Raw genomic sequence first — 13,681 nt, 5'->3', positions numbered from 1 at the left:
GCAGTCTCTCGTCCCGCAGGCATCGCTCCCAACAGTGCAGGTCGCTTTAGAAGTAGAAGTCAGTGTGACAGGAGCCGAACTTGATGCTCACTCAAATGGCATTGCAGGTGTCTCTGGTGCCTGGGCTTTACCTCTCCTTCCCACCTGCCACACCATTGGCTTTACCATAGAACTCGGAGCAGAGGTAGGAACAGGGGACTAAATATTTCATGAACACGTCCAGCTTTTAAAGTCTGACTGTTTTGAGAAGTTTTGACTTTCACTTTCCCTCAGGTATAGCTTGCTGAAATCATTTTGTCTGACACTGCCATAGTCTGGGCATTCCGAGATCGTTCTCTACTTCTTGCCTAGAGTGGAATGAGATAGCGTTTTTACATGCCTTGATGGACTGAAAAGGTGATAGATAAACATAGTTTGTAAGAAAAGACTCTGCCTTCATCTTTCTGCAATGAAAAGTGCACCCTGCTCTTTGGGAGTCCAGTGTGAGGATGGGTCGTGGCTTACAGTGCTGTTGCCCGGCTTGACCTGCTTCCAGTCTGCTGCTGTTGCTATATGAATCTGGTTGCTGAGTACCTGGTTTTGTTTTCTTGTTTTTCAGGCACAGATGAGAATGCTTCCCAGCAGAGTTCTCACTAAGCTCAAATATATTGTCAGTTTTTCAGTAGTTCCACCATAAATGTCATCTCTTAATGTCACACTGACTAGTACTGAAGATGGCATGGGATGTCTCTGTGACGTGATGGCTCGAGAACCAGTGTTTGCTGTGCCCATTACCTTGGTTTCTTTCTGCTCCAGGATGGTGTATCAACAAAGGCTACCATACCGCTCTTACCTCTGTAGCCAAACTTCCTTTCCTAACATGTTTAACACATCTTTACAGTATTGAAGGCCGGAGTACTTGCAGCCTGGCTTTAAGCTCACATAGAAGCACTGTGAGTGGGTACGGACATGTGTCTGAGAAGCTGTAGCATAGAGGGCATGCTTTCACGTTTACCAAGTATCAAATGTCTCATAAAAATAATAAGATTGAGCTACAAAACCTTGAAAGTTGATGTGAAATATCTTTAATGTTGCATTTTTATACTATAGAACAGAAACATTTTAACTGTTTCTTGCATTATTAGTTGTGCTGTATTCCTGACCATTGTACTAACCTTACCTATTTTCTAGCATACTGTGCGTCTCCTCTAAGCAGACATCCTTTCACTTGAGTAGGAAAAGTGCCCAGGCAGTCCTCCTCACTGCCAGTCTCATCTCAATTCTAGACCATTCCTTGCCCTGCATTCATGAACCCATGAAAATTCTGGTAATGATAATCAAGCCCTGCTGTTTTGTAGCAAGAATTACTAGGACTGGAAGCCGCCCTGACAGTTTTTTGATTTTTGTTTTTGTTTGTTGTTTTTTTTTGTTTTGTTTTGTTTTGTTTTTTGCCACCACTTGCTGTCTTGGTGGAGTGCTCAAATTGGAGTTTTTCTTGGGAGGGTGAGACATTCTTTGGAAGATTTCCCCAAAGGCAGCCCGTCCAGGCCTCCCCTGCCCCAACTTAGTGTAGTCCTGCTCTGCTCTTTGCTTTGTACTTCCTGGCAGCCTCTCGGGGCCTGGTGTGTTCAGGTCCCATTTTTTTCCCTCTTTCATGTTGCCTTGGTCTCAGTATGAACGCAAGCAGAAAAGGACCTGTCTTGAGCCCGCCAGGACACCATCTCCTGTCCCTGTTGCATCATGGCTTCTTCCTCTGGTTGGCCTGCTCCTTGCCTCTGGGTTCCTCCAGCCCAGCCCAGAAGGCTTTGTGAAGGTATCCCTAGCAGGCACTGTTGCAAATGAGGCAAGCAGCTGATACAGGAAGACCAGTGGGCAGGCCAGGATGAGAGAGTCATGAGAGGTTCTTGGTAGATGGAATCAACAAGGGTGAGGGCATCTGGAGTAGTCCAGCAGAGAGATCTGAGGTGTGGGTTACCCAGTGTGGAGCAGATCACTTGGCATTATCTTTTGTGCCTGCCAACCCTCACCACAGCCCTGTGCTCACATAACCGAGTAAGCGACTGGCTGAGATGTGAGGTAGAGCTGCTTTCCAAGTGACTGGCCTCAGTCCACTCTGTTGTGTTGTTGCTGATGGGACTGAGTGAAGAGTTATTCTTAAGGCCCCTTCTGGCTATACAGCTGCTTGCCATCCCTCTTTCCTGTCCCCTTCCATTCTCTGGGGATATGATGCTGTCTGTTGTGTCCCCCCCCCCCCCCCCATGCATTGTCAGTCTGTCTGGGCTCTGGCTTAAGTGATGGCAGTCCTATTCTACCTGGTGAGCCCACTGTCTGTCCATTATAGGACACGGATACCTAAGAGCTGGCCAGGCCCTTCAAGGCCCTGGCCACTGTTAGTAGCTGAGACTCCCAATCCAGTTCAACTCCTGTAACCCACTCTGGGATGGCTGCTGGGAACCAGCATCTCACAGGTAGCATGCTGCCTCCATTGATCCTTGCTTCTGTTCTATGATTCTTCCTCTGTAGGAAGGGATCTCTGACTTTTGCCGGTGACTGCACTCTCTGAGCAGATGACTATTAGTATTTCTGCCTTGTCCCAGGTCCTGGTGCTTCAATGTCTGTGCCTCAGAACACTTTGCAGTTGAATCCATGCCCTGTTTCCCATGGCTACTGCTGGCTTTTGAGCCAGTCAGTATCTAAAGAGACACTGTCCCTGTACGTGCCCATGGTCTATCTAACTTACCCCTACATGCTGTGCTTGCCCAGCATTGTATTGGTGTGTTTTGTTTGTATGGGTCTTGTGTCTCTTTAGACAACTCACCTACCACTCTGCTTGTTTTCACTGCCATGGTTTACCAGAAACGCTGCAGGCTTTGAATGCAGCTTCTTGACTGTCTGAGCTTCTGTCTCCCACCCCCAGCCTAGACCCTGCCCTTCCTGCTCTGTTCACTTGTTTTCCAATTGGGATCCTTTACCACCCCAGTGCCCAGGGAGGAAGAAAGCAACCTTCCCTTTTGGGAGGCTATGGGGTAGTTTACACTTCTCACAGTTCTGGGCTGCTACTGCAGACCAGAGATGCTCCTCGTCTACAACAGGATGTCGTATGTGAGGCAGGGAAAGGTGTGGCTCTTGGTTTTAGAGCTGAACACTCCCAAGTGACCATCCAAAGCAGAATTCTCTCTCGCTGTGTGCGTTTGCTCCCAAGTTCCATGGATCCCAGTGTCCCGAGACTGATAACTGGTGTGTGTGTGCATGTGTGTGTGTGATGGGACTGTGAGTACTGGTGTGTATAGATACTCATGTATGTGCCATGTGTGTGAGTGTGAAGATGGAAGATCAACGTTTTATGTTCTTTTGCACCTACCCACTTTTCCTGTCAGGGAACCTAGAGGTCTGGGGTGAGACTAGCTAGTCTGGTAAGCCCCACGGTCCCCTTCTCTCCTCTCCCTCACAGCAGAGTCACTGCACTCGCCGCCATGCCCAACTTCTTACATGGTTTGTGGAAATTAATCTCAGGCCCTGCCCCTGCATAGTAAACATTTTACAAATGGCTAGACTGTCCATAACAGCTGTGTGCTGCCCCTTCCCCACATTTCTTCATTTTAAAAAGAAATTTTTATGTGTAGTTGCCTCAGGAATAACCTCCAAGTTTGTGTCATAGAAAGGATGGAGAACTAGGCTGCATTTTCCATGGATATTTGAGAGTTCCAGGCAGCTAGGGCAGGAAGGAAGAGTTTGTTTCAGTTGCCATTTATGACAGGACTAGTGTGTAAAGGCAGATTCATGCACTGTGACATCATTTGTGCTCTAAGCATTTTCATTCTGTGTTTATCATCAGCTGTTACTGTAGGCTTCAGGGCGTTGGTATTTCAGGTGAGTCAGCCAGGATGCAAGAGGATTTTGTCAGCCCTGTCCACCCCAGTTAGCCTGGATGGGCGTGAGTTTTCAGTAACTACGTGTTAGCCTTGCATACTCTTTCCTACTCCCAACACTTGGTTGCCTTTAAGGAAGAATTACTTTGGGATCATACCCTGTCCACCTGGTTGGACCCAACTCAGGACCCTGTGTTCCTAAGTGACTCCCATGCTGCCATGTGGAACCAGACCCCGACTCATAGATCATGGGGCCTCTTGACAAGGAGCTAAATGTTTGGCTAGAGCAGAGAGCAGAAGCAGGTGGCCCTGTCAGGTTTGAAGAGAGTGTAAGGTGTGGGATGCTAGCGCCATCTCACAAAGGCCTCCTAAGTACAGAGCTTAGTACCTGGGCTCTCTTAACTCCCTTTCTCTAGCATCCCTGGCCACACCCCTTCCTCCATGTTTCCAACTGGGCTGTGTCTGTTGACTGAGAAGAAAGCTAATGGGGATACTGGGTCAGTCTGACTGTGGCGTATCCAGTTTCCCTGCCCTGTGCTTATATGCATTCTCTCATCCCTGGGCCACCTCCCCTTCACTTGATAAGTTATAATTTATGATGTTTGTAACTTACTAATTTATAAAACATTAATATCAATATATTGTAAACATGTTTCACAAGAGAGTTATTTTATAGTTCTCTAAAAAGTGATACTTAGATTTTTTAAAATCTGAAAGTGAGTTTCCAGCAGACTTTTGTTAGGATACATAGCATGTTGGAAGTACTCAGCCTTTGGCTTTTAGAGAAAGCTTGTTTTATGGTCTGCTTTCTGATACTTGAGTATGTCACTTGTGTAGAATGTAAAAAAAGATCAGAGGCCCTAAGTGCCATGGGGAGAAAGAAGACAGTGAGGAGGGTGGGCCCTCGGTTGTGTCCAGGAAGACATACGTTAGCTCATTCTTGGCCTGCTCCTCCCTGAGACAGGAGTTATTGCAGCCAGGCTCTGTCCTTAGCTTTGGGACATGTGCATGTGGGACCCAGAGATGCCTGTTTCTGTGGTACTAGGCTGTGCCTAGAGGAACAGTCAAGGCAAAATCTGTCAGAGGCAGGAGAGAGGGCAAGGGCAGAGAAGGACATGAGGCCAGCAGCATTGGATGGTGTGGACTCATCAGTGACTGAAGGACGCGGAATGCAAGAGGCAACAGAACATTCTGTTCCCTGGGTTGAACCAAAGAGAGTGTGTGTCCACACGTGTGTGTCCACCAGGTGCCATAGGTCTCAGGAGGACTTGTTCAAGGCTCAGCCCTTGAAGCTCAGAGTAAATGATGACAACTTTTGTCTTGTCACATCAAGCATGTCCTTCAGTGTCAGTCTTGCAGGAAGTACCTCAGGAAGCACAGGTTAGGAAACAGACTGGCTGTCCGAGTAACTTCCCCAAGGGCATTCAGTTGTCAGGTGGCTGACTCAAAACAAGCTCCCAGGAGATTCTTCTAGATGCGCACATCTGAGCTACCACCACGCCTGCCCAACACACACCAGATTTCCAGTTGCCTCTTGCACTGTTTCCATCCCCAGGGATCCAGGAAGCCCTTGAAGGATGCTGCATTTCTCTTTGGCCATCTGAAGTCAGGTGAGGTCAAGTTGATTTCTAGAAAGCTAAGGTTGAATGTTCTTGCTTCCTTGAGGGGAGGGAGCTGGAGGAGACCCATGACCCCAGCAATGCGGCTTTCAGTTTGCCCTTATTCCTCCCTTCCACCCTGTGCAAGAAGTGTCTATTTTTAAATATTTCTGCTGTTCCTGTTAGGCAATAGTGGTTCCTACTGTGGCCCAGCTGTAGGTGAAATGTATAACCAAGTGTTTGGAGACTGCTAAGAAGGAACTTCCAAAATTCTGCCTTTTTATGTAATATTGACCTTATGTAACTGGCATGACAAAGACAGTGCAGATTTGGTGTCCTTCCCAGACCACTGGGGCTGTTGTTAATGTTCCAACAATACGTTTTTATCCATTGAGTCTAGGGTAATCAGATTGCTTTCTCAGTTAGTTTGAGATGTCTGCTGTTATGAGCAGGTCCCAAAGTATGTGGGGAAGAAGTTTCCCTGGGGCCTGGCTAGACCAACTTTAACACTTATGGGCAAGGACTAAGTTGACTGCTACCAATTCTGAAGGTTTTTCCACCTGTGAGCATGGCTGTGGCCATGGGTGAGTCCGTGATCAATAATACAGTGCTAGTTTGCATGTTTCTGTGTAATTGTGTGCTCTTAGAATTTCTTCCCAATAATACCTTGTTTATAACATCATCACACCAAAGTCTCCAGGGCATGGTTCTGCTCCCTCATCATTTCATTTCTGGAGGTTCTGCTTGTCTTTGGTAGTAGCATGTACACATGACAGTATGGGGCAATTTACTGTCTTTTGGTGGTAGGTCCTGATGGTATATAGTTTCCAGGAAGTGTATGCTTCCCCAGTGCTCACCCACCACACCAGGCTTATCTAGTTTTCTTATACGTGCTTGCAAGTCTTCTACTTTTATAAGGTAGTTTCTTCTTGGGGATATTGAACAAATTAGGAACATTAAAAGGGTATTCCAGGGACTTTGAGGGTAGTTCTGAAGTAGGCAGCAGGGGAGATCTAACTGACTTCATTGTTCAGTAGAGCAGCCCAGATGGCTGGTCATCTCCAGGCAGACCCATGCTGTCACAGCCAGCATAGAGGACTTGACGCAGGCAGAGCAGCGCCTACCCTGTGCAGGGCTCTAGTCTCCAGACCCACTAGTTGCTCCCTTCCAAATAAAATCACTGTCAGGGTTGATGTGTCTCTGGGAGCCCCTCAAACAGCTAGTCAGAACTGTTGTACATAGCCTCTGGGAGAGGAGAACTGTGTTCTGTCTAAGTCAAATTTGGGGTACCCTGGTTAGTAAACTTTTCTGTGTTGACAGAAATTCTTGGAAATGATTTATAAAGACCGTTTTGTTCCTTAGATGTCTGCAAAATCATCAGAACTAAATTTATGTTTGTTGTTTGGTAAGCATTTTGGAAAAAAATGCACTACCAAAATGACGCCATCTGTGGCAACTGGCTGGCAAGAGGACATTTAAGAATCCTGCCAGGTACACGTGGACGTGACTGCTCTCCTGGTTGAAGGGCTTCTGTGTGCTGTTGACAGCATGCAGGGAAAGTAATTGGGGGTGGAAGGGGGTACACAGAATGACATGACCAGGCATTCCCTGGCAGCCTCTGGTCAACCAAGGAACCTCCCAGTAACCCCTCCCATGTGCTTGCCTTCTGTTTGTTCTTTTTTTGTCCCTTGCTTTCATGGAACAAGCAGATACCTGTAGTTTGTTGGTGGAACTGTTAGAGTTCTTGGGCCTCTCTTGAGAACTCCTTCTTAGGGACCCCCTTGCTTCGTTCCTTTTCTTCCTAACACTGCATGAAGAACTTAGTAGTGTTTTGTGAACACTCTTTTATTTTTACCCCACCCCCGAAGTTCTGTGGTGGTTGTTTTTACTATTACTTATTTATTCATGTAGGCATTACTATTAACATGTAGAGGACAGCAGTTGTTTTCTGTGTTCAACTTTAAACGATTTATAAGACTTGTGATGCGCTATGCTTATTTTATAGCTGTTCACATATATTCAGAATGTGTTAAGCACTTTCCTGTTCTGGTGGTTGTGCAGCCGCTTCTGCCTGTCTCATTGCTTGTGGTTCTCGTGCAGCATGTTTAGGCCCGTGGGCTGCACTCTGTAGTGCATGCATCCGTGTGAGGATGTGTTGTTGTAGTGACAGAATATCTAAGGCTGGTGTCTTAGTCAGGGTGTTACTGCTGTGAACAGACACCATGACCAAGGCAGATGTTTTAAGGACAACATTTAATTGGGGCTGGCTTACAGGTTCAGAGGTTCAGTCCATTATCATCAAGGCAGGAACATGGCAGCATCCAGGCAGGCCTGGAGCAGGAGGAGCTGAGAGTTCTACCTCTTCATCTGAAGGCTGCTAGCAGAATACTCACTTCCAGGCAGCTAGGATGAGGGTCTTAAAGCCCACACCCACAGTGACACAAATACTCCAACAAAGTCACACCCCCTAATAGTGCTACTCCTTGGGCTGAGCATATACAAACTATCACAGCTGGGTACTTTACAAAAGAGAGTTTACTTTAGTTTTGTATGTCAGAGGCTGGAAGCCCAAGAGCATGGTGCTAGCCTCTGGCTGGGTTCTTCTGCTTCATCCACAGGAGTACACAAGGTAAGAGCAATATGGAGAGGCACGACACCTTCTTTCAAGTTGGTTAGTCTAATCTTGGGAGAGCCGCTCTGAGACCTCTAGGAGGGCTTTGGTCCTCTGCAGAGCCAGCCTGCCCCCACACCCCCAAACACACACACACACACACACACACACACACACACACACACACACACACACACACACACCGCGCGCGCGAAACTAATACCAACATGAGTTTGGAGAGGAGGAATCAAGCTGTGTGTGTTTGGAAGTTTTTTGGCTTCTCTGAAATTCATTTTGGTCAGTTCTTCGTGGAGGCTTGGGGAAGGCACGGATAGTCTGGCATAGACCTGGAAGGCTGGATGAGACCACTGTAGTAGCAGCTCTGCGGTTTGAATCCGTGGCACCAGTCCTTTGTGTACCTGTTTATCTCATCTGCCAGTGCTGGCTCTGTCCATGCATTCTTGCTCTCTTGCCTTCTGTAGCCTCTGGTACCTCCCCTAAGCTCAGACGTTTGTTTGCTCCTGTTACATCTTTGCAAAGCTTGCTCATGACACTGTGGGTGGGTCTGTGTCACCTAAAGATGAGTATGCTGGACTTGGTTGGACACTAGCCTTCTACCCCTTTCTTCCTGTTATGTTCTCTGTGACTCTGGCAACATCATATGCCTGGCTTCTGAGGATCCGCAGAGAGTGACATAGACCCTTTAGCTGAATCTTGAGCCTGTAAGTGCATAGGGTTGCTGGAGGAACAGCAAATGGTACACCAGGAGGCAGTATTTGGACTGGAGACAGGAAGCCCCAAAGGCTCCAGGAAGCATTTTTTTTGTTGGAGTTGGTTCTATTTTCAAACTTGAGTTTTTTTCTCAAGTGTGATCCGAAGAGACCACGATCTTAAACTCTAGCAAGTGGGGCAAATCATGGTTATCAGCCCTCTCACATGGTAGATATAATGGGTGGGGCCTTCTCTCTCCGCTTCGGGAGGACCCTTTCCACTCCTTCCCTAGACTCATATCCGGTCTAAAGCTCTGGCAGCTGTTCTGCCCGGCCTCAGTACCCCGATTCATGTCAGCAGTCATGCAGCACCAAGTCTGAAGCTCTCGGGACAGAACAGAGCTTTCCAGCTAGAGGGAACAGGAGGAGGGCATGCAGAGCTCACACAGCTAGTCCTCCCAGCCGCCTGCAGCTAGCCCTCGGCTGGCCATCTCCTTGCCAGCTTTCAGAACCTTGTGGCTGCCTTTCCTTAGGATATATTTTCCTACTGCCCTCAGAATGAAGTTCAGGGACAGGTAGGATTGGTGCCACCACTGAGTCTTTTACCCAAAGCAGCTCTTTATGTGTGGAGAGCAAAATCCTGTCCAGGAGGCTAGGGGAACAAGCCCTTTGAACTTGTCACCTCAGTTTTGCTGGGACTCCTGTTATCTTCTCATAGCTTCAAAAGACGCCTGTTTTCAGTCAGCTGTAGCCATTCCTTTTAAGAGCAGTGGCTGGAGCTGCAGATTGAAGCTTCAGTGGATCAAGCAGCCATACATGCCCCCACTGGCCCCTAGAGCTTGCTCCAGGGTCTCTGAGAAGTCTGCACATTGAAGGGCCACTGATGACTGGGGTGCCAGGCTGAGGAGGGCCAGCACTTCCAAACAGCAGTCCAGCCCTAGTGCCATTTGTCAGTGGCAGCATATTCATTGCCTGTGCTTATTTCCAATTTATTGCTCCTCAGATTTTATAGACAGTCCCTGAAGAGATCTGAAGATACAGAGTCTAGGGATAGTGTCCCGGGACTTACACTTGAATGGTGTGTCCGTGTAAGCAGAGGCAGAAGAATGAGTCCCTGCCTGGGATGCTTTGCTTTATTTTTTAATTTAATTTAAAATTCTTTATGGTTCTGGGGAACAACCTCTGGGCTTCACTGATGCTGGGAGAGGCTGTGGCACTGCAGCCTCCTGCTGAGGAGTCTGTCCTGTCTTTGCAGCATTAGCTGTGAGTAACTAAGGTCATTGCTTCAGAGAACTCAGCACAAGGGAGCTGGTGAGGGACTCCAGCTGGCAATTCAGCACACTGGGAGGTAAGATAGGGACAGGAAGCTATGGCACACTCCAGGGCCAGTTTGCTGGCGTTTCTCTCTCCTTAGTGCTGTGCACTCCATTTTTGTGTCTTACTAAGCCTAGCAAGGAGGTTATAGGGAGTGGTATTACTTGGTGGTTTTTACTGTGAGAGACAGAGTTCTGGGTTTATTGATAGGTAATTTTGACTGTGATAGAGGTTTGTGTTTATAACAAAGTAGGATACAGGGAAAATATGCTTATTTATATTTTTGGAAGTTTTTATTCAAATTAATCTCAAATAGGTTGATTTAAAATAAAATTTATATATACATACCAAAAATCAGTAAACTGCACATCTAACACACATGAATTGTATTGTGAGCAGGCTATACAATAAGGCTGTAAAAGAATCAATTGATGTAATTTCACCCAATATAGAGTACAAAGTAGAAACTAAATATGATTGTGTGTTCTGTGAGAAAGTGTGTTTAAATGAAGCTGGAAGATTCCAGGGATAGTGCTAGATGGCATTAACCCACAAGAGCGATCTGCTCCTTCCATTCCTCACTCCCATTGTCACTCAGGTGTGACAATTATAAGCTTTTGCTGTATAAACCCTAGCCACAGCATTGGGTCCTAGAATCCAAACTAAGTTCTAAAGGAGAGAACAAGTGCTTTCTAGAAGGCCCCACATCCCATTGCACAGCTCAGTGCTTCTGCAGCACTTGGGATTATCAGAGGTGTAGCTGTGAAACCAGATGCGCATGAAATGATGCACCAGACTACTGTGATGGTGGCTAGGCCTGTTGCTTCTCCTCTCATCTGAGGGTCTTCTCTCTGATCTTTCAGTCATGCTACCCTACAGAGCATGACTATGCGGAGGGCAGTCCTTTGTTAAGAGCTACTATGCTGGTTGGTTGAGTAATGGAAAAAGGGATTGAGTTAAGAATATGCTTGTGAATCGGCCTGTAAACACATCCGTAGTGCACTTTCTTAATTAGTGATTGGTGTGGTAGCTAGCACACAGTTCATTGTGGGTGGTGCCAGCCCTGAGCAGAAGATGGTCCTGGGTTCTCTAAGAAAGCAGGCTGAGCAAGCCAAAAGGAGCAAGACAATAAGCAGCTCTCCTCCATGGCCTCTGCTTCAGTTCTTGCCTTAGCTTCTGGGTGACAGACTATAAGCTGTATGATGAAGAAATACACTTTTCCTTCATAGGTTGGTTTTGGTCATGATTTATCAGAGCAGTAGAAATCCTACTGCCTTGGCATGTATCTGGGACCTTCTGAGGCTGGCCTGCTCATCAGGACCAGTGGGCTGGCCTAATGTTTATGTCATGGTAAAGACCTCATTCTACATCTTGAGTACATCCAGAAATACTGGGTTGTTTTCAATAACATTCTGTGAAAGTCTTCAGTTTCCACTTTGAGCTTGGGTACACGTAGAATTCTTTGTGGTCGGTAGTGAGTAGAGACAGTCATGTGCCTATCCTCAGAAATAGCCGTCTGTGCCAGTGTCCTTAAGTCTGTTGTCTCCCTCACAGGGATCTTCCGAGGCTCCCATCAGCTTCCAGGGAGTATGTCTACTGCTTTCTGCAACCTGAACTCTGTGCTTGCTGAGGTTTTATGGAAAGTGGTTTTCCCTAGCTTTGTCTTGTGCTCATAGTTACAGAATCACAACTTGATTTCAGCGTGTCCTCAGTGTGAACTGCTGTTTGTTTTAGCTCTCTTGAGTGAGTCTATTATCTTCTGTATAGATGACTGGGGCAAGCTGACTAATGTCATTTGAGAATTTTGTGGCAGAGACCATGATCTTTCTGTTGTTTCCACAGTGCCTTTGTCTAGTTCTGTGATGGGGTTTTCTGCTCCTGGTAGGGTGAACTAGGGCTCACATTTGGTATTTCTTTGAAGAATTGTTTAAGATGAGTGAGCCCTTGGTTGGTACTTTGCCAGGAAGCCCTTGAGAATGATTTTTGTGGCAAGGTGTTGAAATATTGTCTCAGTTTATGATGATAGTATAGAATTAATTTGACCAGTTTCGTCTTAGCAACTTAGAATGTTATGTTTTTAGAAGTGTGCCTATTTGACGTAGACTCTGAAGTGCATTGCTTTAAATCACTGTCATATCTGAACTGGTTTTTTTAGTCTATAATATTTCTGTATGTATGTACATATGTATGAATGTATGTAAATGAAAGCATACGTGCCTGAGATGAAGCCTGAGCCCCAGCACGCGGCGTGCTCACACATTACCACACGTCTCTTGTGGCACTGCTTGTCTCTTACCTTTTTTTTTTTTTTTTTTTTGGTTCTTTTTTTCGGAGCTGGGGACCGAACCCGGGGCCTTGCGCTTCCTAGGTAAGCGCTCTACCACTGAGCTAAATCCCCAGCCCCGTCTCTTACCTTTTAATTTGTGACTTTTCTTTATTTTCTGAATCCTTGTTATCTGGATTTGTCTGCATCTTAGTCATTTCAGAGAATCCATTGTTTTTGTTTTTGTTTTTCTTTTTTCTTTTTTTTTTCCTCTTTTTTCTTTTTTTCGGAGCTGGGGACCAAACCCAGGGCCTTGCGCTTGCTAGGCAAGCGCTCTACCACTGAGCTAAATCCCCAACCTGTTTTTGTTTTTTAACTTGTTATGTGAGCACACAATGCATGTTTCTCTCTTCACTCATGTATTTATTCTGTTTTGCATTTGTTCTGATGTAAACGTAACCTTTATTTCTCTTGTAGTAATTGTCATTTCAGAGGTTTACCTAGGCCTAGTCCTGGAAGCGTCTAGCTTCTGTATAGCCTTATCTAGCCCTAGAATGTTCTTAGCCTCTGAGTCTTCCTGCTGAATAAGCTCACCCTTCCTTTATAGTTCTGAGCTCTTGCTGGCTGGTCAGTGCAGCTGTTTTGGCTCAAAACCGCTCCACTCTGACTCAGTCTGGCTTCTCTCTGTTGTTCCTGAATTGCTCTGCTTAGTCTAATACTAACTTTGGCATTCTGTTCTAGTCTTTTGGCTTCTTCTCATTCTTGGCTCATCCTGTCTTCTCCTGTGCCTGGCTTGTTCTCTCTCTGCAACCTGTCTCTATACAACTATCCCTGTAAAACTGCCTCCTCTCTCCCAGCACTGCCCGTCGAGTAGCTTCCTTTTCCTCTCTCTTCTCATGAGAGTTGGCATATACTATTCTGTCAGATCTTTCTCTGATTCATTACTTTGTCTGCCACTCAATTAGACATCGATTTCAACATGGATGCTTCCTTCTACAAACTGTACCTTCATTGTTTGGGATTGAAGAGGTGTGTTAAAGCGCATTTGTATTCTAGCCAGAGGGATTAAAGGTGTGTGCTAAGGCTAAGCCACACCACAACTAGAAACAGGTTTTTCCAGTAAACAAGATAATTTTGAAGTTCACAATGTGATCAAATATCCTGCAACATTCCGAAATTGTTTAATTTCTTGATATACCTCTAACTTAGGAATCTATAGTCTTACTGTCACATACAAGTTTCTACATTGTCCTGTATTTTCCAAGAATTGATTTATTTGTGTGTGTGTGTGTGTGTGTGTGTGTGTGTGTGTGAGAGAGAGAGAGAGAGAGAGAGAT

The 13,681-nt window shown here is 46.1% G+C and overlaps 1 protein-coding gene across 15 annotated transcripts in view; it reads left to right on the top strand.

Annotated features, from left to right (window-relative positions):
- The window catches only part of Hdac4 (histone deacetylase 4), a 250,023-nt gene that overhangs the window by 124,873 nt on the left and 111,469 nt on the right, over positions 1-13,681 (top strand). Inside the window, exon 1 of one of the 15 annotated variants that reach the window (XM_063267459.1) lies at positions 4,472-5,458. The exons of 10 other annotated variants lie outside the window; for them this stretch is intronic. In XM_063267459.1, coding sequence (XP_063123529.1) covers positions 5,323-5,458 — 136 coding nt within the window. In that variant the 5' untranslated portion in view covers positions 4,472-5,322. Of the gene's footprint in view, positions 1-4,471; positions 5,459-13,681 lie in introns of those variants that run through there. 4 more of the 15 variants (XM_063267461.1, XM_017596541.3, XM_063267462.1 and 1 more) reach the window with 4 other exon arrangements.

This window comes from Rattus norvegicus, chromosome 9 (assembly GCF_036323735.1).
Source record: "Rattus norvegicus strain BN/NHsdMcwi chromosome 9, GRCr8, whole genome shotgun sequence".
NCBI classification, from domain to species: Eukaryota; Metazoa; Chordata; class Mammalia; order Rodentia; family Muridae; genus Rattus; species Rattus norvegicus.
The sequence above is the reverse complement of the archived record's forward strand: the minus strand, read 5'-3'. Positions and strand labels throughout refer to the sequence as shown.